Source organism: Trachypithecus francoisi, unplaced genomic scaffold, assembly GCF_009764315.1.
Source record: "Trachypithecus francoisi isolate TF-2019V2 unplaced genomic scaffold, Tfra_2.0 Lachesis_group20, whole genome shotgun sequence".
In the NCBI taxonomy this organism is placed as follows: Eukaryota; Metazoa; Chordata; class Mammalia; order Primates; family Cercopithecidae; genus Trachypithecus; species Trachypithecus francoisi.
In genome coordinates, this window is record NW_022681466.1 from 49128560 (window position 1) to 49155872 (window position 27313).

Here is a 27313-nt window from a genome sequence, read left to right on the forward strand (position 1 = left end):
ATACAAAAATTAGCCAGGCTTCGTGGTGCACACCTATAATCCCAGCTACTCAGGTGGCTGAGGCAGGAGAATCACTTGAATTCGGGAGGTGGAGGTTGCAGTGAGCCGAGATCATGTCACTGCACTCCAGCCTAGGCAACAGAGTGAGACACTGTCTCAAAAAAAAAGAAAAAAGAAAAAAAACTCTACATCAATTCCATCAACTTACTGATGAGGTCAGGAAAGGATAAAGAACCTGCTCTGCCAGGCACAGTGGCTCACGTACGTAATCTCAACACTTTGGGAGGCCAAGGCGGGCGGATCACCTGAACCGAGGAGCTCAAGACCAGCCGGGACAACATGGTGAAACCCCATCTCTACAAAAAATTAGTCAGGCCTGGTGGCACATGCCTGTAGCCCCAGCTACTTACTCGAGAGGCTGAGGTAGGAGGATCACCTGAGCCTGGGAGGCTGAGGCTACAGTGAGCTGTGACAGCGAAAATACACTGCAGCATGCGTGAGAAAGTGAGACCATCTCAAAAAAAAAAAAAACCTGCCCAGAGTCCCCATAGTTAGCAATGTGAGAGCTGAGATTAGATGAGAATCCAGGTCTCTGACCTCCCAGCTCAATGTCATATTGCCAATATAAGTTCCCAAAGGAGTTAGAGACCCACCTTAAAAGGGACCTGAAAAACACATACTGTACGATCTTTCTTCCATGCTTCTCACCACCATTCCAGTCCTGCTATCTTTTGGAGCTACAGGAAAAGGCCATGTTTACCCTCCATGACATCACATGCACATGTCAGGGAGTTGACCTAAACATCTCTAGACTGCCTGAATGACCTGTTTTAATAATATTAACTACTTTAAGATAGCTTTTCTAAGCCTGATAGTTTTATATTTATGCAACTGTCATGGGGCGGGGGAGACGGAATCCAACGTCTTATATTTTCATTTCAAATATTTATCATTTATGGATGTGCTTTTGCCTAAATGCACTCAGTATACAGCTCTCACATTAATGCCAAATCCATGAACGGAATTATACATGGCTAAGCAGTATTTCAGACTGATATACCATATACCATATATATGACTGATATACCATAGCTGACCTAACCAATCCTATTGAACCTGCTACTACTGCCAACCTATGCTATCACTTGGGATAACATAAAAATTAGTTCTTTCCAAGCTTGGGAGGCATCTAAACCCTAAAATTCTCTATTTGTGTATATTAGCTCTAACTCTCCCCCAGCCCTTTAAGAAGTTACAGAACTGAGCCCCATCCATTTGTTTACCACAACTGCTTCCCAACATCTTTCACATCAAGATACATGCAGAAAGTATTTGGGACACTAGAGTCAAAGGATGACGCTGCTGACACATGATCCCAAGAATTCAATACCAGCAGGAACCTTCTGACTTCACCATTTATTGAGTGATGCGTCCTTTCAGCCTACCCCAAAAACCTCCCACTTTGGGTTACTGGAAATCAGATCCTTTTTCTACTACTGTTAAGTATAGAGGCCTCAAGGAATATCTGCTCTTCTCTGTAGCCAAGTCCCTTCAACAACCCAACAAACTATTAATGCTGCTAAATTAAATGAGACACATCTCCATTTTTCCACATCTCCCAGTATAGAGGGAGAACAGGCCAGACACAAAAATATGTATGGTTAAAAAACAAATAAATAAAATAAGGCCCAAGAACCGGTATACTGCTTTGCTAAACACATTAGTTAATAGGGGCCGTATCACCACTCTGAGTGTCATGGATGACACATGAAAAGTTTATTGTTAAAAACAGAAACAGGCCAGGCACAGTGGCTCACGCCTATAATCCTAGCAATTTGGGAGGCAGAGGTGGGCGGGTGGCCTGCCCAACGTGGTGAAACCCCATCTCTACTAAAATACAAAAATTAGCTGGGCATGATGGCAGGTGCCTGTAATCCCAGCTACTCGGGAGGCTGAGACAGGAGAATCGCTTGAACGCAGGAGACAGTGGTTGCAGTGAGCCGAGACTGCGCCACTGCACTCCAGCCTGGGCAACTGAACAAAACAAGACCCCATCTCAAAACAACAACAACAACAACAAAAAAAACAGAAACAAAGGCCAGGCATGGTGGCTCATGCCTATAATCCCAGCACTTTGAGAGGCCAAGGTGGAAAAATTGCTTGAGCCCAGGAGTTCAAGATCAGTTTGGGCAACATGGCGAAACCCCATCTCTACAAAAAGTTAGCTTGGCATGGTGTCACGCTCCTGTAGTCCCAGCTATTCAGGAGACTGAGGTGGGAGAATCACTTGAGCCTGGGAAGCTGAGGCTGTGGTGAGCTGCGATTGCACCACTGTGCTCCAACCTGGGCAACAGAGTGAGACCCTGTCTCAAAAAAAAAAAAAAAAAAAAAAGGTAAAAACAAAACAAAAAACTAGACTGTCACTCATTCAACACAAACATTAATGAGGGTCTATCATGTGCCAATTACTACCATTTGACAGATGAGCTAAACATAAATTAAGTAACTTGCCCAAAGTCACATACTAGAAAGCAGCAGAACAAAATGTCAACCTAAGAAAGCCTGATCCTGGATCACTACATCCCTGACAGATGAGGCGAGTAGGCATTATCTTTTACAGATGAGAGGCAACACAAGCACTTAATTAAACTAGTCTTCTGCCTCCAATTTCAACATTCCTTCAATAATGATGCCTCCAGTAAAAAAAAAAAAAAAACCGCTGAATACAAAAGAAAGTATTCCACCTGCCAATCCATTGCTTCCTAGCCCCACATTCACACACACTATCGGAAAACTACATACCACACTCAGCTGAAATCGGGTTATCATTCTTCAGCTCTGATTTGAAGCCCTTTGGAAAAGCCAACCAACTTTACAAAGATCTCCAAGAGTCAACAGACTTGGGATAGGCCAATCCCAAAGGAAAATGCTACTATTCTGAGTAAGTGGCTAAGAGGAAAGTTAAGGGAGTCTTCTAAGTGTGACCTATCTCTAAGTTTGGTTCTAATAGTCAGATTGCCTGGTCTAGTACAGATAGGTACGTTCTTAATACATTTTAGGCAGTTAACAGGAGGAAAGCTGCCAGTTAGAAAGGTAGCTTTCAAATTGGTGCTTTGAAGAAGCTAGAGCCAAATCAGCCAATTTTATTCTCCAGCCCCAACCCCCCATTCCTTCCACCTATAAATAAGACGAGTTTTTTTTTTTTTTTTGAGACGGAGTCTCGCTCTGTCACCCAGGCTGGAGTGCAGTGGCGCGATCTCGGCTCACTGCAAGCTGCGCCTCCCAGGTTCATACCATTCTCCTGCCTCAGCCTCCCGAGTAGCTGGGACTACAGACACCTGCCACCACGCCCGGCTAATTTTTTGTATTTTTAGTAGAGACGGGGTTTCACCGTGTCAGCCAGGATGGTCTCGATCTCCTGACCTCGTGATCCACCCGCCTCAGCCTCCCAAAGCGCTAGGATTACAGGTGTGAGCCACCACACCCGGCCAAAATAAGATGAGCTTTAAGAAAACACATCCCAGGAATAGCTACGTCTGTTACCCGACTGCATGTCCAAGGTGGCCTGCAATTTAGGTGGGCAGTAGATGGCATTTGCTGTGGTTCGAGCAGAGGTTAAGGCAGCTCGGGCTTTCGGCAGGTTGCTCAGGGCATGGTATGTTTTGCTTTCTAAAAGTTGTACTTCCACCAAAAGAGCTTTGTCATCCATCTTTTTCAACTCCCGCAGCAGCTGAGAACCTGAAAAAAGAAAAGATATATTCTCCTTTATTAGCCATCAGCTTAATAGCTAAATACTGTAACAGCCCACTCTCCCACCCTCGTAACACCCAGGATTTAAAAAAAAAAAAAAAAAAAAATGCCTAAACTCAAAAAACGTTACCTCTAGACCCCACGCAATAATTAAATTTTCCACTAATGTGCTATCTTCCAAGAGGAAAACACAACTCTTTGAAGTTTTCTGCTTCCTGAGGACAATATTAGAGCCAAGAGTCCTATGAGCTTACTCCTAAGATTTAAATACAGTGGGAATCTCTACCTATAAAATGCTAAATCTAGTTATCCAGTTCAGAAAGACACAGTCTTGCTCTCTTCTTGTCCAGCAATCACAAGACTATATAAGAAACACTGAGGCCGGGCGCGGTGGCTCAAGCCTGTAATCCCAGCACTTTGGGAGGCTGAGACGGGCGGATCACGAGGTCAGGAGATCAAGACCATCCTGGCTAACACGGTGAAACCCCGTCTCTACTAAAAATTACAAAAAAAACTAGCCAGGCGAGGTGGCGGGCGCCTGTAGTCCCAGCTACTCAGGAGGCTGAGGCAGGAGAATGGCGTAAACCCGGGAGGCGGAGCTTGCAGTGAGCTGAGATCCGGCCACTGCACTCCAGTCTGGGCGACAGAGCGAGACTCCGTCTCAAAAAAAAAAAAAAAAAAGAAACACTGAGCACCAGGGTTGATGAAGAAGTAAAGAGTTCTGGATATACCAATGTTCCTCAAATACACCTTCTTCCCTGACTCCCCCATCTCAAACTAGAATATCAAATTCAAATAGACTTACACCATATACACAAATTGACTCAAAATGGATCAAAGACCTAAATTTAAGAGTGAAACCTATAAAACTTCTAGAAGAAAACAGAAATAAATCCCTGTGGCTTTGCATTTGGCAATGATTTCTTAGATATAACACCAAAGCATAAGCAACAAAAACAAAAAACAGGTAACATAACTTCATCAAAATTAAAATGTACTTAAAGGGACACCATCAAAGGAAAAAAACAACCCACAGAACAAAGGAAAAAAAATTGCAAATCGTGTATCTGGTAAGGGACTTGTATACAGAATAAAAAATAAACCTAAATGCCCATCAACGGCAGACTGAATAAAGAAAATGCAGTATATATATCCCATAGAATACTATGCAGTCATAAAAAAGGACGAGATCATGTCCTCTGCAGGAACATGAATGGAGCTGGAGGCTATTATCCTTAGCAAACTAAAGCAGGAAGAGAAAACCAAATACTACACGGTCTCAGAAGTGGGAGCTAAATGATGAGAATACATGAACACACAGAGGGGAACACCACACACTAGGGCCTATCATAGGGTGGGAGGAGGGAGAGCATCAAGAAAAATAACTAATGGGTACTAGGCCTAACACCTGGGTGACAAAATAATCTGAACAACAAATTGCATGACACGAGTTTACCTATGTAACAAACCTGCGCATGTACCCCCGACATTAAAATAAACTTTAAAAAAAAAAGAACTTCAGAATAAAAAATAAAAACAAGAGCTGGGTGTGGTGGCACACGCCTATAGTCCTAGCTACTCAGGAGACTGAGGCAGGAGGATTGTTGGAGCCCAGGATTTCCAGGCTGCAGTGGGCTATGATTGCACCACTGTACTCCATCCAAGCTGGGTAACAGAGTGAGACCCTGTTTCTAAAAAATAAAAACACAAATAACCCAATTTAAAAATAAGCAAAGGATCTGAATATTTATCCAAAGACATACATATACAGGAGGCCAGGCACAGTGGCTCAAGCCTGTAATCCCAGCACTTTGTGAGGCCAAGGCGGGCGCATTACCTGAGGTTGGGAGTTCGACACCAGCCTGGCTAACATGGTGAAACCCCCATCTCTACTAAAAATACAAAAATTAGCTGGACATGGTGTTGCACGCCTATAATCTCAGCTACTTGGGAGGCTGAGGCAGGAGAATCGCTTGAACCCAGGAAGTGGAGGTTGCAGTGAGCCAAGATCATGACACCACACTCCAGCCTGGGAGACAGAGCAAGATTGTCTCAAGAAAAGAAGAAAAAAAGGCCGAGCATGGTGGCTCACGCCTGTAATCCTAGCACTTTGGAAGGCCAAGGCGGGCAGATCACAAGGTCAAGAGTTCGAGACCAGGCTGGCCAACATGGTGAAAACGCGTTTCTACTAAGAATACAAAAATTAGCTGGGCATGGTGGCAGGTGCCCATAATCCCAGCTAATTGGGAGGCTGAGGCAGGAGAATCGCTTGTACCCGGGAGGTGGCGGTTGCAGTGAGCAAAGATCACGCCACTGCACTCCAGCCTGGGTGACAGATAAAGACTGTCTCGAAAAAGAAAAAAAAAAACAAGACATACAAAGGAGCAATAAGCACATGAAAATATGCTCAGTATCATCAGTCATTAAGGAAATGCAAAACAAAAACATAATGAAATACCATTTAGGATGGCTAAAATTAAAAAATAACAAGTGTTAGGGCCGGGCGCAGTGGCTCAAGCCTGTAATCCCAGCACTTTGGGAGGCCGAGACGGGTGGATCACAAGGTCAGGAGATCGAGACCATCCTGGCTAACACAGTGAAACCCCGTCTCTACTAAAAAATACAAAAAACTAGCTGGGCGAGGTGGCGGGCGCCTGTAGTCCCAGCCACTCGGGAGGCTGAGGCAGGAGAATGGCGTAAACCCGGGAGGCGGAGCTTGCAGTGAGCTGAGATCCGGCCACTGCACTCCAGCCTGGGCAACAGAGCCAGACTCCGTCTCAAAAAAAAAAAAAAAAAAAATTGGCCGGGCGCGGTGGCTCAAGCCTGTAATCCCAGCACTTTGGGAGGCCGAGACGGGTGGATCACGAGGTCAGGAGATCGAGACCATCCTGGCTAACACGGTGAAACCCCGTCTCTACTAAAAAATACAAAAAATTAGCCGGGCGAGGTGGCGGGCGCCTGTAGTCCCAGCTACTCGGGAGGCTGAGGCAGGAGAATGGCGTGAACCCGGGAGGCGGAGCTTGCAGTGAGCTGAGATCCGGCCACAGCACTCCAGCCTGGGCGGCAGAGTGAGACTCCGTCTCAAAAAAAAAAAAAAAAAAAAAAAAAAAAATTACAAAAAACTAGCCAGGCAAGGCGGCAGGCACCTGTAGTCCCAGCTACTCAGGAGGCTGAGGCAGGAGAATGGCGTAAACCCGGGAGGCGGAGCTTGCAGTGAGCTGAGATCTGGCCACTGCACTCCAGCCTGGGTGACAGAGCAGACTCTGTCTCAAAAAAAAAGAAAAAAAAAAAGTGTTGGGGAGGATATGGAAAAACTGGAACCCTTATACAATGTTGAAGAGAATATAAAATGGTGCAGCCACTTTGGAAAACAGCTTAGCAGCTCCTTAAACAGCTCGTCAGTCACCATATGACACAGTAATTCCACTTCTAGGTATATACCCAGAAGAAGAACATGTCCACATAAAACCTGTTCATAGCAGTATTCTTTTTTTTTTTTTTTTTTTTTGAGACAGAGTCTTGCTCTGTCGCCCAGGCTGGAGTTCAGTGGTGCTATCTCGGCTCACTGCAAGCTCCGCCTCCCAGGTTCACGCCATTCTCCTGCCTCAGCCTCCCGAGTAGCTGGGACTACAGGCGTCTGCCACCTTGCCCGGCTAGTTTTTTGTATTTTTTAGTAGAGACGGGGTTTCACCGTGTTTGCCAGGATGGTCTCGATCTCCTGACCTCGTGATCCGCCCGTCTCGGCCTCCCAAAGTGCTGGGATTACAGGCTTGAGCCACCGCACCCGGCCAGCAGTATTCTTAAGAGCTAAAATGTGGAAACACAGGTGTCCATCAACTGATGAATGGATAAACACATGTGATATATCCTTACAATGGACTATTATTCAGCAATAAAAAGGAATGAAGTACTGACACATGCTACAACATAAACCCTGAAAACATAATGCTGCATGAAAGAAGCCAATCACAGAGAAACAAATATTGTATCATTTCATTTATAAGAAATACCCAGAACAGACAAATCTACAAATATACCAATAGCTTAGTCATTGCCCGGGGCTGCTAATGGATAGTAAGTTTCTTTCTAGGGTGATAAAAATGTTCTGAGGCCAGGCACGGTGGCTCACACCTGAAATCCCAGCACTTTGGGAGGCCAAGGCAGGCAGATCATTTGAGGTCAGGAGTTCGAGACCAGCCTGACCAACATGGTGAAACCCCATCTCTACTAAAAAATACAAAAATTAGCCAGGCATGGTGGCAGGTGCCTGTAATCTCAGCTACTTGGGAGGCTGAGGCAGGAGAATCGCTTGAACACAGGAGGCAGAGGTTGCAGTGAGCTAACATTGCACCACTGCACTTCCAGCCTGGACGACAGAGCGAGACACCCTCTCAAAGAAAAAAAAAAAGTTCTGAAATTTTTTTCTTTCTTTGGAGACAGAGTCTTGCTCTGTTGCTGAGGCTGGAGTGCAGTGGCATAATCTTGGCTCACTGCAACCTCCGCCTCCCGGGTTGAAACGATTCTTCTGCCTCAGCTCACAAGTAGCTGGGATTTCAGATGTGCACCACAACGTCCTGCTAATCTTTTGTATTTTTAGTAGAGATGGGGTTTCACCATGTTGCCCAGGCTGGTCTCAAACTCCCGAGCTCAGGCAATCTGCCTATCTTGGCCTCCCAAAGTGCTGGGATTACAGGCATGAGTCACCACGCCAAGCGGAAAACATTCTGAAATAAAGTAGTGGTGATGGTTGTACAACTTAGTGAATATACTAAAAACCACTGAATTATACACTTTAAAAGTGAATTTTATGGTAAGTGAACCATATCTTATTAAAGTTATTTTTTAAATGCTACTATTTGAACCATATGAAATTGCCACTTTTGCAGTCCAAAAACTGAATGTTGGAAACTCTTCAACCTAATAGATCATAAGAGCCATGTTCTCTTGTTCGGAAAAAATAGTCCAGATCTACCCACTCATAAAAAGCAAGCAGTGGCCAGACACGGGGGCTCATGCCTGTAATCCTAGTACTTTGGGAGGCCAAGGTGGGCAGATCACTTGAGGTCAGGAGTTTGAGACCAGCATGGCCAACATAGCAAAACCCCATCTCTACTAAAAATACAAAAACTAGCCAGGCACGGTGGCACATGCCTATAGTCCCAGCTACTCAGGAGGCTAAGGCAGGAGAATCGCTTGAACCTGAGAAGCAGGGGTTGCAGTGAGTTAAGATTGTGCTGCTACACTCCAGCCTGGGCAACAGAGTGAGACTCTGTCTCAAAAAAGAATAAATAAATAAATAGATAAATAAAAATAAAATTTAAAAAAAGCAGGGAAGATTTCAAGGTGCTTAAAGGCCACACAGGAGAAAGGCTTCAGTTGGCCACTCCGGCTTCCAAATATATTTGTACCCAATTAATTTCTTGATTTTTAAAACAGATTTTAAGTATACAAGCAGATATAGTAAACAGGACAACAAGCCAAACATTTCCAATTTAAAAACCTAAATCTGAAATTTAACAGAGTACTACAGGCAAAATATAGACATACATTTTTTAAAATTTCAGTTATTAAAATGGAATTGATTTTACTGCTCTAAATTCAAGTAAACTTAAAACTACCCATTTGTCCTCTAAATTTGACAGATTAGCCAGTTTTTTAAACTTTCAAATAACATTTTCTCATGACAAATGCAGAACTGTAAGCTACCTTAAATCCTTCTTAGAAGTGGGTAGAATATAAATTAACAGGTAATTAATAAGAGTAGCCAGGTGGTTTAGAATATACTCATTTAGCTAGCTGAGATGACTTATTACCAGCTAACTTACCCAAATGCAATGCTTCCTGGTACCTCTTGGTATCAAAGTACAAAGACACCAGTCTTGCCTAGGAAAGAGAAAAAGCATTGATTGAAGGGGGGAAAAAAAAGCCACAGAAAGAAATCAAAGATTGACATCACAGAATCGTTACTGTTAAATACGCAATTTCTGATGATAGCATCAAATTCAGCATAAGAGATGATCTAGCCAACGTATTGTCCCTATTATAGCCAGCAAATGACTGTTAACTTTACCATGTTGTTGCTTATTACTCTGAGCCAAGTAGCAAATCTGTCTCAAAACTTCAATCAGAGCAATTCTCATAAATGGGGCTACCATCAATAATCTTTCGGTATTTAGGTAATTACGAAGTTGCTGAAGATACTTTTGATAAGGATGGTACTGCTTACATTTACCATCTATCTCATGCTTAGAGACCTGAAATCAGTACCAATGTAAAACCCACCTCCAAAGCTTGGCGTAAGAACGTTCTTTTCTCTGATTTGGCCCATTCGATGCACTCTAAACACAGCTCGACCTGCAATAAGGAGAGACAGTACATGCAACATTATGTCCTCAAATTCTTCCCACAAACCATGCTTTGGAGAACAGCTTAAATTCCCTCCTTACATATCATCCATATTGCTCTATTTAGTGTCTGATCCACAGTATCTCAATGTGTAATAGTTATATCATAATGGAGCATCAACTTGGCTTTTTACACATAAAATATCTTTGTGTTTAGATTATGTTTTTTAGGAAAAGAGCTTTATCTTCAAGACTCCTCTTCTACCTACCCAGGAGAGACCAAGAACTTCCAAACAACATGTATAGCTCTGGAATGTAGATTTCTATGACAGATTAGGAATTTTTAAAGCACAGATTTCTTACTGGCTAGAAATAGTAATGGTAATGTATAATACACAGGTAATAAAGGGGAGAAATTCTCATCCTAAGCACTAATGCCTCATTCCTAGCAGTTGCTTTTAAGACTCGAAAGGTCCAGGCTTTTTCCCTTTCAGATTCTAAGCAACGCAACTAATCAATTCATCATCACTCTTAAAGCAAACAGGTACAGTAACTTAGCTTGTATTAAAGGGAATAAAAGTTGGTTCAGGGCCGGGCGCGGTGGCTCAAGCCTGTAATCCCAGCACTTTGGGAGGCCGAGACGGGCAGATCATGAGGTCAGGAGATCGAGACCATCCTGGCTAACACGGTGAAACCCCGTCTCTACTAAAAAATACAAAAAACTAGCTGGGCGAGGTGGCGGACGCCTGTAGTCCCAGCTACTTGGGAGGCTGAGGCAGGAGAATGGCATAAACCCGGGAGGCGGAGCTTGCAGTGAGCTGAGATTCGGCCACTGCACTCCAGCCTGGGCGACAGAGCAGACTCCGTCTCAAAAAAAAAAAAAAAAAAAAAAAAAAAGGTGGTCCAAAGGTAGTGACGATTACAGGCATGCACCACCATGCCTGGCTAATTTTTTCTATTTTTAGTAGAGACGGGGTTTCTTCATTTTGGTCAGGCTGGTCTCAAACTCCCGACCTCAGGTGATTCACCTGTCTTGGCCTCCCAAATTGCTGGGATTACAGGCACGAGCCACTGCACCTGGCCAGCATTTCTTAAGAGAACTTTGGATTTATATAAAAACCTGTTGTATTAGCAGTTAGTTCTCGATTGTTCACAGTCAGTTACAGATTGAGCTCCTGATCTACTCTTTCCCTGCTTCTCACTACTGCACTTTGACTAGTCTTAAAAAAAATTTTTTAATAAAAAAAAAAAAAGAAATTAGAATTAGCCTAATGCATAAAAGCGCTTTTAAGCTTTAAAGGCACTCTGAACCCCGACTCCTATCTGCCACCTAAGTAGTGAGGTAAGGTGCAAAGTAACTGACTTAAAGCAGCACTCAATGCTAAACAGTCTAGCACACCATCATGTATCCCTGACATGCTAGCTTTGACAGAGTAAATATTAAGTACTGCAGATCTTCTATCACTTTGGTTACTGCAAGTTTTATATTAAGGTTGCTAATTAGAGCATAAGACCAAAAGAAATGAAATGAGAAACTGAGCTCTCCAAAGAACTGCTAATACAACAGGTTTTTATATAAATCCAAAGTTCTCTTAAGAAATGCTGGCCAGGCGCGGTGGCTCATGCCTGTAATCCCAGCAATTTGGGAGGCCAAGGCAGGTGGATCACCTGAGGTCGGGAGTTCGAGACCAGCCTGACCAAAATGAAGAAACCCTGTCTCTACCAAAAATAGAAAAAATTAGCCAGGCATGGTGGTGCATGCTTGTACTCCCAGCCACTCGGGAGGCTGAGGTAGGAGAATCCATTGAACCTGGGAGGTGGACAGTGTGGTGAGCCAAGATCGCACCATTGCACTCCAGCCTGGGCAACAAAAGTGAAACTCCGTCTCAAAAAAAACAAAGAAAAGAAAAGAAATGCTGTAAGAAGGAAAAACTACAGAGACATAATCAAAATTGATAGGATCTTCTACTTTTACATCCTAAATTCTAGCTCTGTAAATAAATTAACAGATAACATTACACGGTACTCAGAGGATGCACCAGGAAGAGAACCAACAAAACCTTTACAACTCCTCACTGGAGCCCCCTGGTGGCTACCTAATCTCCAACTCTAAACTCAACTGATCTCATAAAAATTCTCTAAAAATAAGACAGAACCAAAAACTAAAATAAAAGCAAGCTATATCACAATTGCAGAGTTTTGAGTTATATTCTGAAAAGCTAAATTCAAAGTAAGATTTCTAATATAAATGGAACTGAAAATATTTCTCTGAATAGTCTTAGCAAAAGGAAATATAAGTGTTTAGTTCTACATGACTTGGAAGGGTAAGAAATGCTTCCCGCCCTTGCAAGTTTTACCCAGCGAGATTTTTCAAAGGACACAAAAATGAATACCTGGGACTTAGAAATATTCCTCTGTAAGTTATATTTCAATAAATCATTTACCATACCCACCTACCACAAAAAAAGAATGCCTGGGCTATTGATTCATTAGTCTAGAAGAGAGTTTGGTCACTTAAAGTATATCGCTAATTAAGAAACAATGAATTACACTCCTGCAATTCACCTGCCTCCATTTCCCTGATAGTCCAGATATTAAGTGATTCGCCTAAGGTGAACTGACGGGTAACATCAGAGGATTTGCCAGTGAGAGAACCAACAAAACCTTTGTAACTCCTCATTGGAGCCCCCTGGTGGCTACCTAATCTCCAACTCTAAACTCAACTGATCTCATAAAAATTCTCTAAGGGCCGCGCGCGGTGGCTCAAGCCTGTAATCCCAGCACTTTGGGAAGCCGAGACGGCAGACGGGTGGATCAGGAGATCAAGACCATCCTGGCTAACACAGTGAAACCCCGTCTCTACTAAAAAAAATACAAAAAACTAGCCGGGCGAGGTGGTGGGTGCCTGTAGTCCCAGCTACTCGGGAGGCTGAGGCAGGAGAGTGGCGTAAACCCGGGAGGCGGAGCTTGCAGTGAGCTGAGATCCAGCCACTGCACTCCAGCCTGGGCGACAGAGCGAGACTTTTGTCTCAAAAAAAAAAAAAAAAAAAAATTCTCTAAAAATAAGACAGAACCAAAAACTAAAATAAAAGCAAGCTATACCACAATTGTATAAGATGAATTTACCTAAGGACTACTAATCAGTTAATATCTGGACTATCACATATATCTGCTGCTGGCACCAGAACTTGTGCCTAACTGCAGCACTCTATCTTAACCCAGCCTTAAGTTGAGGTCATCACAGGTGTTTCTCCTACAGCAAGGATTTTTTTTTTTTTTTTTTTTTTACACGAACTGGATATCTTTTTTTTTTTTTTTTTTTTTTGAGATGGAGTCTCGCTCTTGATGCCCAGGCTGGACTGCAACAGCATGATCTCGGGTCACTGCAACCTCCACCTCCCAGGTTCAAGCACTTCTGCTGCCTCAGACTCCTGAGTAGCTGGGACTGCAGCCGCCTGCCACCATGCTCAGCTAACTTTTGTATTTTTAGTAGAGAGGTTTCTTAAAACATGCTATTGTGGGCCGGGTGCGGTGGCTCATGCCTGTAATCCCAGCACTTTGGGAGGCCGAGGCGGGTGGATCATGAGGTCAGGAGTTCGTGACCAGTCTGGCCAACATAGTGAAACCCCCAATACAAAAAATTAGCTGGGTGTGGTGGTGTGTACCTCCCAGCTACTCGGGAGGCTGAGGCAGGAGAATCACATGAACCTGAGAGGCAGAAGTTGCAGTGAGCCGAGATCATGCCATTGTACTCCAGCCCGGGCGACAGTGTGAGACTCGGTCTCAAAAAAAAAAAAAAAAAAGTGCTATTGTGTTTCATTTGGGTAGACTACACCAGAAAAGTTGCCCATAGGCTACTCCCTATAGATCCGTGGAAGGTAAGGTTAATTCTGCAAGCTGAGTTCACTATTTGGCAAGAATCTGGTTCGGTCTTCCTTCCCTCCTCTTCATCTTACTTTTCCACTCCCCAGCCCCTGCCCACCAACCCGTCCTCACTCTCTCACTCCCCAAGTCACATGCCCTCACTTTCTAGGCTCCAAACCTTGCATTCATTTGAACAGATCATAACCTGAATCATACCAACTTTGGGAATAGCAAGCTGAAGATGGTTTTATAGATGTATCTGTCTTTTGTTTTGTTTTGAGACAGAGTCTTGCTTTGCTGCCCAGGCTGGAATGCAGTGGCACAATCTCAGCTCACTGTAAGCTCCACCTCCCGGGTTCACGCCATTCTTCTGCCTCAGCCTCCCCAGTAGCTGGGACTACAGGTGCCGCCACCATGCCCAGCTAATTTTTTGTATTTTCAGTAGAGATGAAGTTTCACCGTGTTAGCCAGGATGGTCTCAATCTCCTGACCTCGCAATCAGCCTGCCTCGGCCTCCCAAAGTGCTGGGATTATAGGCATGAGCTACCGCGCCCTGCCATATCTGTCTTTTTTTTTTTTTTTGAGACAGTGTCTCGCTCTGTTGCCCAGGCTGGAGAGCAGTGGCACAATCTCGGCTCACTGCAAGCTCCGCCTCCCAGGTTCACACCATTCTCCCGCCTTGGCCTCCTGAGTAGCTGGGACTACAGGCGCCCGACACCACGCCCGGCTAATTTTTTGTATTTTTAGTAGAGACAAGGTTTCACTGGGTTAGCCAGGATGGTCTCGATCTTCTGACCTCACAATTGGCCCGCCTCAGCCTCCCAAAGTACTGGGACCACAGGCGTGAGCCACCGTGCCCGGCCAGATACATCTGTCTTACAGTTAGTCCTCAAATAGAAAAAAGCAAGGGAAATCCCCTCCCTCATACTCTCAGTACCAAACTCCTTAACACAAAACTCTAGCTGTCTTAACAGTTTTCTAAAATGTCTTCTTTTACCAGGCACGGTGACTCATATCTGTAATCCAGGCACTTTGGGAGGCTGAGGCAAGCAGATCGCTTAAGACCAGAAGTTTGAAACCAGCCTGGGCAACACAGCAAGACCCTATCTCTACAAAATATTGTTTTAATTAGCCAGATGTAGTGGTGCACATCTGTAGTCCCAGCAACTTGGGAGGCTGAGGCAGGAGGATTCCTTGAGCCCAGATGTTCAAGGTTACAGTGAACTACGATCGCACCCCTGCACCCCAACATGGGCCACAGACCAAGACCCTCATTTAAAATAAATAAAATAAATAAAACCCCATTTTGCCTCGGGCCTCAATACTACCATGATAGCCATCCGCCTATGACTTGCTTGTCTATTCTTTCCCAACACCCAATCAAAAAATTTTAAAAAAGAACTAAGAATAAAGCCAGGTGTGGTGGCTCACACAGGCAAATCACCTGAGGTCAGGAGTTCAAGATCACTCTGGCCAACATGGCAAAAGCCCATCTCTACTAAAAATATAAAAATTAGCTGGGTGTGGTGGCATGCACCTGTAATCCCAGCTACTCAGGAGGCTAAGGCAGGAGAATCACTTGAACCAGGGAGGCAGAAGTTGTAGTGAGCCAAGATCACACCACTGCACTCCAGCCTGGGAGACAGAGCGAGACTTTATCTCAAAAAGAAAAAAGAACTAAGAATAAAAATTATATCCTATTTCCCCAAGTCAGAGACCTTGAGTTACCTAAACGAATGTAGTAACAACACCCAATGCTTACATCTCAATTCAATAAACTCAGACCTTAATTCAACAAAGGATTCCTGGCTGGGCATGGTGTCTCACATCTGTAATCCCAGCACTTTGGGAAGCCGAGTCCAGAGGATCACTTGAGCCCAGGAGTTTGAGACCAGCCTAAGCATCATAGCAAAAATCCCATCTCTGCTAAAAATACAAAAAAAAAAAAATTAGCCAGATGTCGTGGTGTGTACCTGTAGTCCCAGCTATTTGGGAGGCTGAGGTGGGAGAATCACCTGAGCCCAGGAAGTTGAGGCTGCAGTGAGCTGTGAGCACACCACTGCACATCTACCATAGGGAAGGCACAGGCACAGTCCATACATTCCTTCAACAAAAAGGTATGCAGCTTCTTCAAGCCAAAGTACTCTAAGTGCCAGGAATACAACACTTAGAGTATATAAGTATACTCTAAGACAGAGTCTCACTCTTCTCACTCTTGCCCAGGCTGGAGTGCAGTGGCACGATCTCGGCTCACTGGAACCTCTACCTCCCGGGTTCAAGCGATTCTTGTGCCTCACCCACCTGAGTAGTGGGGATTACAGGCATGCACCACCACACCTGGCTAATTTTTGTAAAAAATAAATATTTTTTAAAAGGAAAAAAAGATAGGTTGATCAAGGAAAGTCTCTGAGGAAGATGTAAGATGTAAGCAAAGACTTGAAACAATATAAAGAAAAAAACCCTGTTAAGATCAAGCTGACAGCAATCCATATGTATATAAATGTCCCAACCCCAGACAGTTTGAAGCATAAGGCAATAAGGCCAGTAATTACAGCTGTAAAGAAAGTAAAAGGAGACTAGTATAGTGGATGTGGTCAGAGGTAGCCATGGTTAAGGAATTTGAACTGTACTGGGAATGAGGAAGGCTCTGTGGTACTGCAAGGCATATAGTGCTTCACCTAAGTGAGATTATATTACAGTAAAGGAGATAAGGCAAGTGTAAAGCAATTGTCATAGAAGGAAGAATAATCAGAAATAGAGCATGTACAAAATATAATGTGAGTCAGTGAAAGAGTTAAAACCACATCAAACTCAGGAAGGAAAGAGTTGAGAGGAGGTGGAACTTGAGATAAGGCTATGGAAGAGAAAGGTACAGCATGAGGGTCATACAGGCTTGTTCAGCAAACAGCCAGGCATCCAACATGGCTGACATGTTTGATATGCTTAGTAGAGTCCTGGGAGATTAGACTACTGCAGTAGATTGCAGTAGGTTGTATTATAGAAAACCATTAATCATCTAATTCTGCAGGCAATGGAAAGCCACTGAAGGTTTGAGTTGTGGTAGAAGAGGGAGAGGAATAAAATTATCAGAGGGCTATTTGGTAAGGTATCTCTGACAATGACTGAATGACGTTTTTGCAGTAGTCCAAATAAAAAATAATTAAGAACCAAACTAGATGGTAGTTGTAAAGAGAGAACACGATTGGGCACAGTGGCTCACACCTATAATCCCAGTACTTTGGGAGGCCGAGGCCAGCAGATTACAAGGTCACGAGTTCAAGATCAGTCTGGCCAACATGGTGAAACTCCATCTGTACTAAAAATACAAAAATTAGCCGGGTGTGGTGGTGGGTGCCTGTAATCCCAGCTACTTGGGAGGCTGAGGCAGGAGAATTGCTTAAACCCAGGAGGCAGAGGCTGCAGTAAGCCGAGATCGCAACACTGCACTCCAGCCTGGGTGACAGAGCAAGACTCTATCTTGGGAAAAAAAAAAGAGAACAAATACAAAAGAGGTGGAGAAACTGAAGAAAGCTGAATTGACAAAATTAAACAAATGGCTGGATGTTGAGGTTGCCCATATTGAGTCTGAGGTGCAGGTGAGACAATCTGGATAATCCACAATTTGCTCCAAAACAAGCAAATAACCTATAATCCACAAAAATTACCAAAAGAAGTCCTGCTTAGTGGAATAAGACTCTGGTTCTTGATAAAAGCAAAGCTGCTAACCATTAAAAATATCAGCCTTAGCCAGGCATAGTGCTGCACGCCTGTAATCCCAGGACTTGAGAGGGCAAGGCAGGCAGATCATTTGAGTCTAGGAGTTCAAGATCAGCCTGGGCAACATGGCAAACCCCCCGCTCTATAAAAATACAAAAATTAGCCCAGCATGGTGGTGCATGCCTGTAGTTCCAGCTACTCATGAGACTGAGGCAAGAGGATCACTTGACTCCATAAGGTTGAGGCTGCAGTGAGCCAAGACTGTGCCACTGCACTTCAGCCTGGGCAACAGAGCAAGGCTGTCTCAAAAAACGAAAACAAAAACAGCCTTTACTAAAAACTAAAACGACACTGATGATAAAATGATACAATGCCTAAAAGTGTTTCCTTTCACCCTAAGGAAAGGAAGAAAGGTCTTTAACGTATATAAATGTAATGTGCAATGAACAATGACAACATACAACCACAGTTAAGAGAGAGAGCCTAACCAGTCAGGGAGCCACATGACAAAGTCCAGGAAATCCTACTAGTGAACTATAACAGAGCACTAAAACATGACTTGAATGGATTTCCACAAAGGAATACGAGAAATGATCATTAAACAAATGCAGGTCCGATGCGGTGGCTCACGCCTGTAATCCCAGCACTTTGGGAGGCCAAGGTGGGTAGATCACCTGAGGTCAGGAGTTCAAGACCAGTCTGACCAACATGGTGAAACCCCGTCTCTACTAAATATACAAAATTAGCCGGGCATGGTGATGCATACTTGTAGTCCCAGCTACTCAGGAGGCTGAGGCAGGAGAATCCCTTGAACCCAGGAGGCGGAGGTTGTGGTGAGCCAAGATTGTGCCATTGCACTCCAGCCTGGGTAATAAGAGTGAAACTCCATCGCCAAAAAAAAAAAAAACAAAATGTTGTTCTACCCACTGAGCTCTAGGTTATGAGGAGGGATAATTTCAGAAACTTCAGTGTGCAAAAAGGAGCAGCTTCCATAATTAACTTTTCTGCCCAAAACCTTCCAAGCAACATTTATCAGTCAGTTTCAAATTAACATTTACTGATCAATCTTTTTTTTTTTTTTTTTTTTTTTGAGACGGAGTCTCGCTCTGTCGCCCAGGCTGGAGTGCAGTGGCCAGATCTCAGCTCACTGCAAGCTCCGCCTCCCGGGTTCACGCCATTCTCCTGCCTCAGCCTCCCGAGTAGCTGGGACTACAGGCACCCGCCACCACGCCCGGCTAGTTTTTTGTATTTTTTTAGTAGAGACGGGGTTTCACTGTGTTAGCCAGGATGGTCTCGATCTCCTGACCTCGTGATCCGCCCGTCTCGGCCTCCCCAAAGTGCTGGGATTACAGGCTTGAGCCACCGCGCCCGGCCTGATCAATCTATTTTAAGGTACTCTATTTCAAACAAAGAGGATGGTACCACTTTCATGAGCTTTTTAAGGTATAATTTTTTTAAAAAGTTTGTTAAGGGCCGGGCACGGTGGCTCAAGCCTGTCATCCCAGCACTTTGGGAGGCCAAGACAGGCGGATCACGAGTTCAGGAGATCGAGACCATCCTGGCTAACACGGTGAAACCCCGTCTCTACTAAAAAAATTACAAAAAACTGGCCGGGCGCGGTGGCTCAAGCCTGTAATCCCAGCACTTTGGGAGGCCGAAACGGGCGGATCACGAGGTCAGGAGATTGAGACCATCCTGGCTAACACAGTGAAACCTCGTCTCTACTAAAAAATGCAAAAAAAAAAAAAACTAGCCGGGCGAGGTGGCGGGCGCCTGTAGTCCCAGCTACTCGGGAGGCTGAGGCAGGAGAATGGCGTAAACCCGGGAGGCGGAGCTTGCAGTGAGCTGAGATCCGGCCACTGCACTCCAGCCTGGGCAACAGAGCCAGACTCCGTCTCAAAAAAAAAAAAAAAATTACAAAAAACTAGCCAGGCAAGGCGGCAGGCACCTGTAGTCCCAGCTACTCAGGAGGCTGAGGCAGGAGAATGGCGTAAACCTGGGAGGCGGAGCTTCAGTGAGCTGAGATCCAGCCACTACACTCCAGCCTGGGTGACAGAGCGAGACTCTTTCTCAAAAAAAAAAAAAAAAAAGTTAGTTAAGACTAATACCCCAAATAACTTTTAATATATTCCTTAAAATAATTGACACTTTAATTCAAAATAGCCATCTATTTTTTATATACTATCATTAAACAGTTTTGTCAGAGACATAAATTTGAAGACTGCTCTACAAACAAATTTTCTACAAATAAAGTTAGTATATAGTGTTTAAATCAGCATTCAAAGAATCATTAAAGCCAGATTTTACAAAAGTATGATTCCAAAGTGGGATCCATGTGTCCTAGGTTTCTGAAATTCCCATTTATTCAATATGCTACTATGGCCTTTCATACCTTTCATGCCCACAGAGGCCACAGCAAACAATCAGACATATAACCAACTAGCAATTCTGCCCTTACATTATCTGACATTTTACATTTGTTCATTGCCTGCCTTCCCCATTAAAAAATAATCCTCATGACAACAGTGACTGTGTTTTTACAACTGTATCCCCAATACCTAAAATAGTGCCTAACACGTAGCAGGCACTCAATGAGTACTGATCAATATATCCATAAGAAAAACAACAACTATATTCTTCCTACAAACAGATTCAAGCAATGACAATATACCCTGCTTGAATCTGCCACTTTTTACGAATGATGTTTAATTTTGGTATATGTCTCTTCCTGAATTGCAGAAAATACAGTTATCTTTGAGAAGGCTGGAAAAGATTCAGTGATTACAGACAGGCACTCTTTAATACAGCTCAGGGTCTAGTCTGAACTTGTGGGACACGTACAGGAACACCAGAGTCACTTCTGCACAATGAGACACAAACGGATGGATGCTTACCCCTCAATAAAGGCATATACGCAGTACAAAACATGCTAAGAAGGAATACCACAAGACTTAATTAGTGCTCAGAAGGAGCTTTGTGACACGAGATGAAAGGTACCACAGACACAGAAAACATTACAAAGGTGTGGCAATACAATACCTCAAAGACAAGAATCAGTTTGTGACCCTGATGTAATGAGGATTCCAGGGACCACTGACAATCTCCACTTACAAAGCAAAGCATGGAACAGACCCAAAGTATCAAATGCCCTGTAACAAAGAGAAACTGACATGATAAGTCCTGCGCTGTCCTCCCAGCTTTCCCTTCCACATTAGTACTAAAGTGCAGGCAGGCATTTCTTTCATGGAAACAAACTTTTCTCCATATTGTCTACTTTCTGTCATTAATATCACTTACCTCCTGCCCTGTAGCTGCTTCCATATCAAGAAACAGATCAAGAAGAGATCGGACCAGGCGAGCTGCTTTAGCCTTGCTGATGGAATTCAAGAAGGGTCGTACATACTTCAGGAGTCCCCCAAGCTCTGTATGAAAGGGAATTCAAAAAGAGAAGTAAACATCAACATTTGAGACAAAATATCCACTTAAGAAACTGACCGAATGTCATAAAAATCGGTACTTACATCACTGGAATCAGTCTAAATGAAACTTATTAGGAGTTTAAAGCATTCCTAGCAAATAGCAGAGTAGCAAAAATACGTTAACATCATATACCAAATTTGCATTGTTACCTACTCAGCCACTGGATTACTATGAAGTTCCAAGAAAAGCTCATGTCTCTGCTTCATTTATCCATCTTAATGAAAGATAAACAGCCAAGTATTCATAATCTCAAAAAGCAGTTTTCTAGAACATGAAATATGCTCTGTCCCTGCCACCTTCACAAAATTACTTCCTCACAACCAACAAATATGATCAGGTTATACAAGTAATTTTTTTCTAATTTCCAAGTCTGCTTCAGCTGTTCCCCTTAAACAGACAGAGATTTTTCCACTCCAGATTCCTTTTTCATGTCTTTCTGCAGTGCTCCGCAGTTTAGCCTTTCTGCAATATCACTTCCCTGGCAGTCTTCTGAATAAACTTTTCACATAGAAGAGTGTTTTGCCCTTAAAGTGCTACTGTATCTCTTTTAAATTCCTCATTAATCTTCAAAACCTAAGTCTTAAACTATGACCAAAAAAGGGATCCATCATAGAGCTTTTCCCCCACTTTATAGAAGAGGGCAGTATATGAACTCTAAAGAAACATCTTTTGAAACAATAAACTAGAGATATGCTTGTTAAATAGTAAAAATTAGAGAATGTTTCAACTAAACAGCTAATGAGGTATTTTTGGAATGTAGGTTAAAATTACTTTAGTGCCACTGCCTCTTTAATATTCTCCTATTGCAGACTCACCCTCCTGAGAACTCTAATTCAGGGCAAGCAAACCTCACCCTCCAGAGAATGCTAATTCAAGGCCCTGAAATCCTCATCTGCCTGAATAGTCAGAGAATGCATGGGACTGTGTCAGGCACTTAAGAACTTGAAATAGAGTAGAAAAGTTCATCTTTTCCCTTCACTCCCCAGTAATGACCTTTGATTCCCAATGTTTAAAACTTTTTGTCATTCTGCCACCTCATTCACCTCTGCACAAGACTACAGCATATACTCCTGCTTTCAAGAGGCACTAATGCCATAATCCCATCTGAAATGTCTTGCCATCTTCTCAGCCTATATAAATCTTATATATCCTTTTAGGTCCATCTGAGGTCCTACTGAGTTTTCCATGTAACTCCAGTCTACAGTGATTCTCCCCCTCAAATTCCTTTTGCATTTATTTCAATTATATTATGTAATGATAGCTTTTTTAAAGTAGTCTGGAGCAATGTCCCTTCTCCCATAGAATTTCCTCCTGTGCCTGAACAATTCTGAATGATTTCTAGTCACAGAAATGTTCACAAAGCAGTCTATTCTAATGTTGGCCAAAACAAATTATTCCTTTTTGAAACACAAAACAGAAATCTATACCTTCTTTCACATGGCTTTAAATACTTAAAGGTAATTATCATTTACATTTCCCTAATTTTCCCTTTATCCAAGCTTAACATCTTTGGCTATTTCAACTATTCCTCCAAAGTCCTTGTTTCTAGATAACTTAGTTGCTCTCCTCTGAACAAACTCTACTTTCTAAAGGTACTACCTGTGGTATTTTGTGGTACCCAGAAATGAAAACAATTGCTCCAGGTAGGGTCTGACAGTAGACCAGGAGGCTTAATTCTCTTGATCTGGCCATGATATGTAACATAAGAGAGCATGTTTTGCTTTTTCTAACACCTCTCTTTGTTCAGACTGAGTCCATTAAAGTCCTTTTTAATAGACTACTGTCAAAACAGGTAATTCCCCCAACTTCCTCTGTTTTGAAAAATACTTTAAGTATATAACTTAATCCTTATCACAACTGAATTTAATCTTCCTGGCTTTGGCAATAACTGTGAATTTTAATTCTGTCTTCTAACTGTACTGAGTCATCTACAAAAATAAGCAAGCCTTCTGAAATGGCTTTAACCATGATTCCAGATGCTGACCAGAAAAACAAGGACAGATCTTCATGACACAATACCTGAAGACTTCCCTTCAGGCTGACAAATGATCCATTTATTAACATGTTTTGGATACAGTTATTCAGCCCATTGTAAATTCATAACCTGTACCTTTGATATTAATATTATGGCAAATGTTCAACTATCCTGCTTACATCAGATATGTAGTCTATATCATTCTTCTAATCCAGAGGCTGGCAAACTTTTTCTGTGAAGGACCAGACAGTAAATTTTTTTGGCTTTGAAGGTTATATGGTCTTAGTAGCAGGTCCTGAACTCAGTCAGTCACACACAATGGGGAAACAAATGGGCACGGCTTTGTTCCAATACAACTTTATTTACAAAAGCAGGTGGCACACAGACCCCTGAAAATCTATAGGTCTGATAAAGCTAACCAAAAAGAGAACTAGGCTGGGTGCGGTGGCTCACACCTATCATCCTAGCACTTTGGAAGGCCAAGGTGGGCAGACTGCTTGAGCTCAGGAGTTCAAGACCAGTCTGGGCAACATAGCAAAACCCCCACTCTACAAAAAATTAGCCAGGCATGGTGGTGTGGGTCTATAGTCCCAGTTACTTGGGGGACTGAGGCAAGAGCATTGCTTGAGCCCAGGTCAAGGCTGCAGTGAGCCAAGATTGTGCCACTGCACTCCAGCTTGGGTGACAAAGTGAGACTCTGTCTCAAAAAAACAAAACAAAACAAATAGAGAGAACTAAGGTGAATTTGGAATAATCTGTTCACAATAAATCCACTGTTTTTAAGAGATTACTACCTCCTTATCAAATAATCTGTCCCAGAACTCTACCACTAATGACCACGTATAGTGTCTATTCTTTATTTTTAATTTATTTCAATGTACAGCACACAGTGAATACATCTATTCTTTGCATTACCCTCTTGAAAGGCAGGATAATATTTGCCTCAGTTTCCTTATACCTCTCCACGATTTTTCTCAGAATAATAAATGGCTCTATAGTTATATCTGCTAGAATTATTTTTTTGATAATAAAAGAAACTGTTAGAGCCTAGAGACCTGAACTTATTTACAGAGACTATCTGCTCTGTCTTCTCTCACCTATTTCTATCTTTCAGTTTGAAAATCATTTTCCTTCCTAGAAAAGGCAGAAGCGAAACATGAGCTAAGCAGTCTGCCTTTCTAACACCTGCTAGCATTACAATATTTTCTCTAAACACTGAGTGTTATTCTTCTTACCCTGAGAGAGAAGTAAATGATCTCTTAGTTGTCCTCCTGCATTTTTCTTTTTTTTTTTTTTTTTTTTTTTGAGAAAGAGTCTCACTCAGTCACCCAGGCTGTAGTACAATGGTACAATTGTGGCTCACTGCAGCCTTGACTTCCCAGGCTCTAGTGATCCTCCTGCCTCTGTTTCCCAAGTACCTGGGACACAGGACTGCACCACCACACCCAGTCAATTTTTTTATTTTTGTGTAGATATGGGGTCTCCTTATGTTATCCATGCTGCTTTTTTTAAAAAAAAATGTTAACAGAGATAGCATCTTCACTATGCGGTCCAAACTGGTCTCTAACTCCTGGCCCCCAGCAATCCTCCCACCTTAGCTTCCCAAAGTCCTGGGATTACAGGTGTGAGTTACTGTGCCCTGCTGCCATTTTTCAGACTCAGTTCATCATCTGTTTTAGTCTACTACTGTTTTATATTAATTCTTGTTTGTATTTCCTGTTTCTTTCCATTTTCATACATACTGAGATAATTTTTTTTTAAGTCCCATAAAATCATACTGACTTCCTCCTATTCTTACTGGGATTATTTGTAATTATGTGACCAGAATTTCCTTGTCAGTGGCTCACACCTGGAATCCCAGCACTTTGGGAGGCCGAGGCGGGTGGATCAACTGAGGTCAGCAGTTCAAGACCAGCCTGGCCAACATGGTGAAACTTTTTCTCTACTAAAAGGAAAAAAAAAAATTAGCTGAGCATGGTGGCTCACGCCTCTAGTCCCAGTTACTTGGGGAAGCTGAGGCACAAGAATCGCTTGAACCCAGGAGGCAGAAGTTGCAGTGAACTAAGATCACATCACTGTACTCCAGCCTGGGCAACAGAGTGAGACTCAGTCTCAAAAAAAGAAAAAAGGCCGGACATGGTGGCTCATGCCTATAATCACAACACTTTGGAAGACCGAGGTGGGTGGATCACTTAGGTCAGGAGCCCGAGACCAGCCTGGCCAACATCATGAAACCCCACCTCTTCTAAAAATACAAAAATTAACTGGGCGTGGTGGTGGGCGCCTGTAGTTCCAGCTACTTGGGAGGCTGAGGCAGGAGAATCACTTGAACCCAGGAGGTTGAGCCGAGATCGCGCCACTGCACTCCACACCAGCCTGGGCAACAAAGCAAGACTCTATCTCAAAAAAAAAAAAAACCCTCACAGAACTCAACAGATTCCTTTGAAAAGTTTTAGGCTATGAAATCATGAGCCTAGGCATCATGTCTGATGATGCTCAACACTATTAACACTACTTGCAATCACAATTACACATCAGACATTGTTTTTTCGGTAATCCCCAAGTGATTGTTGTTGGCCAGGGATCCTATCTTAAATTTTTGAGTAGAATACTTAGCACAATGCTATGCATTTATTAAATGCATAAAAAACAAAACTGGACATTAATGGAACAGACATATTTTCTGTTCTCAGGGAGCAAACAATACAAATCTATCCATCAATAATAGCAAAGACAGCTAAATATATGTAGGCCTCAACACCTCCTTAGAGTTCCCATTGTGTATACCTATACTCATCAAACTTTCTTTTTTTTTTTTTTTTTTTTTTTTTTTTGAGGCGGAGTCTCGTTCTGTCGCCCGGACTGGAGTGCAGTGGCCGGATCTCAGCTCACTGCAAGCTCCGTCTCCCAGGTTTACGCCATTCTCCTGCCTCAGCCTCCCGAGTAGCTGGGACTACAGGCGCCCGCCACCTCGCCTGGCTAGTTTTTGTATTTTTAGTAGAGACGGGGTTTCACTGTGTTAGCCAGGATGGTCTCGATCTCCTGACCTCGTGATCCGCCCGTCTCGGCCTCCCAAAGTGCTGGGATTACAGGCTTGAGCCACCGCGCCCGGCCGTCTCATCAAACTTTCTTAGAAAACAGTAGGTAACATGGAAATGTTTTTGAAAGTTCTTAAAATTCATCTATTAAATTTCAATAGGTTTAGCAGTACACTTCTAAACTCAGGTCACAAGGCAGGGCAAGAAATAAGCGGAGAATACATATAAAATAGGAATTTCAAGCAAAACAGTAAATTTTTGGATGAAAATTACTGAAGTGTTGACTATATACCACACACTGTTCTTAATTCATGCCACTGGAGGAAAGTAGAAATTTGGATATTTCAACAAAAAAAAAATCTTTTTCTGAGGCAAGGTCTTGCTCTGTCACCCAGGCGGAAGCATAGCAGTGTGACCACAGCTCACTATAGCCTCAACCTCCTCGGCTCAAGCAATCCTCCCACCTCAGCCTCCAGAGTAGCTGGTACTACAGGCACATAACACCACACTCAGCTAATTTTTCTATTTTTTGTAGAGACGGGGTCTCACTTTGTTGCCAGAGCTGGTCTCAAATTCCTGGACTCAAGGGATCCTCCTGCCTCAGCCTGCCAAAGTGCTGGGATTACAGATATGAGCCACCATGCCTGGCTAACAACAAAAAAAATTTTCACATCACTTCTGTTGGCTTTATAATTCAGAAAAATTACCTTATTATATTTTGCATGGAGTGATTATCAAAACTGTTCTGGAAGCCCCCAAGCTCAAATTAACTGACAGACAACTGGAATCCATATGTATGTTAAATAGGAGGAAAGTCAGCCTAAGATGAAAAGACACCACCCACCAATGATAATTCGTAAGTAGACAGTTACAGGAAAGCAATAATAACCATGATGTCATGTGGCTATATGGGCTCTGAAGTAAGACTACATGAGTTCAAATCCTAGGTCTACCAGTTATCAGTTGAATGAGCTTTGGTAAGTTATTTAACTTTTCTGTGCTCAGTATCCTCCATGTGTAAAATGGATAACAGTACCTACTTCAAGTTGTTTCAAGGATTCAATTAAGTTAAACCATGTATGTGTTTAAAAGAGTAACCAGTTGGCCAGGCGCCGTGGCTTACACCTGTAATCCCATCATTTTGG

At 43.0% G+C, this 27313-nt stretch overlaps 1 protein-coding gene across 3 annotated transcripts in view; it reads right to left on the reverse strand.

Annotated features, from left to right (window-relative positions):
• PSMD11 (proteasome 26S subunit, non-ATPase 11) overlaps nucleotides 1-27313 on the reverse strand; it is a 45590-nt gene that overhangs the window by 13429 nt on the left and 4848 nt on the right. For all 3 annotated transcript variants that reach the window (XM_033184230.1, XM_033184229.1, XM_033184231.1), the window contains exons 3-6: nucleotides 20973-21097; nucleotides 10033-10104; nucleotides 9576-9633; nucleotides 3544-3738 (exon numbers count right to left, since the gene is read on the reverse strand). In XM_033184230.1, coding sequence (XP_033040121.1) covers nucleotides 3544-3738; nucleotides 9576-9633; nucleotides 10033-10104; nucleotides 20973-21097 — 450 coding nt within the window. The remainder of the gene's footprint in view (nucleotides 1-3543; nucleotides 3739-9575; nucleotides 9634-10032; nucleotides 10105-20972; nucleotides 21098-27313) is intronic.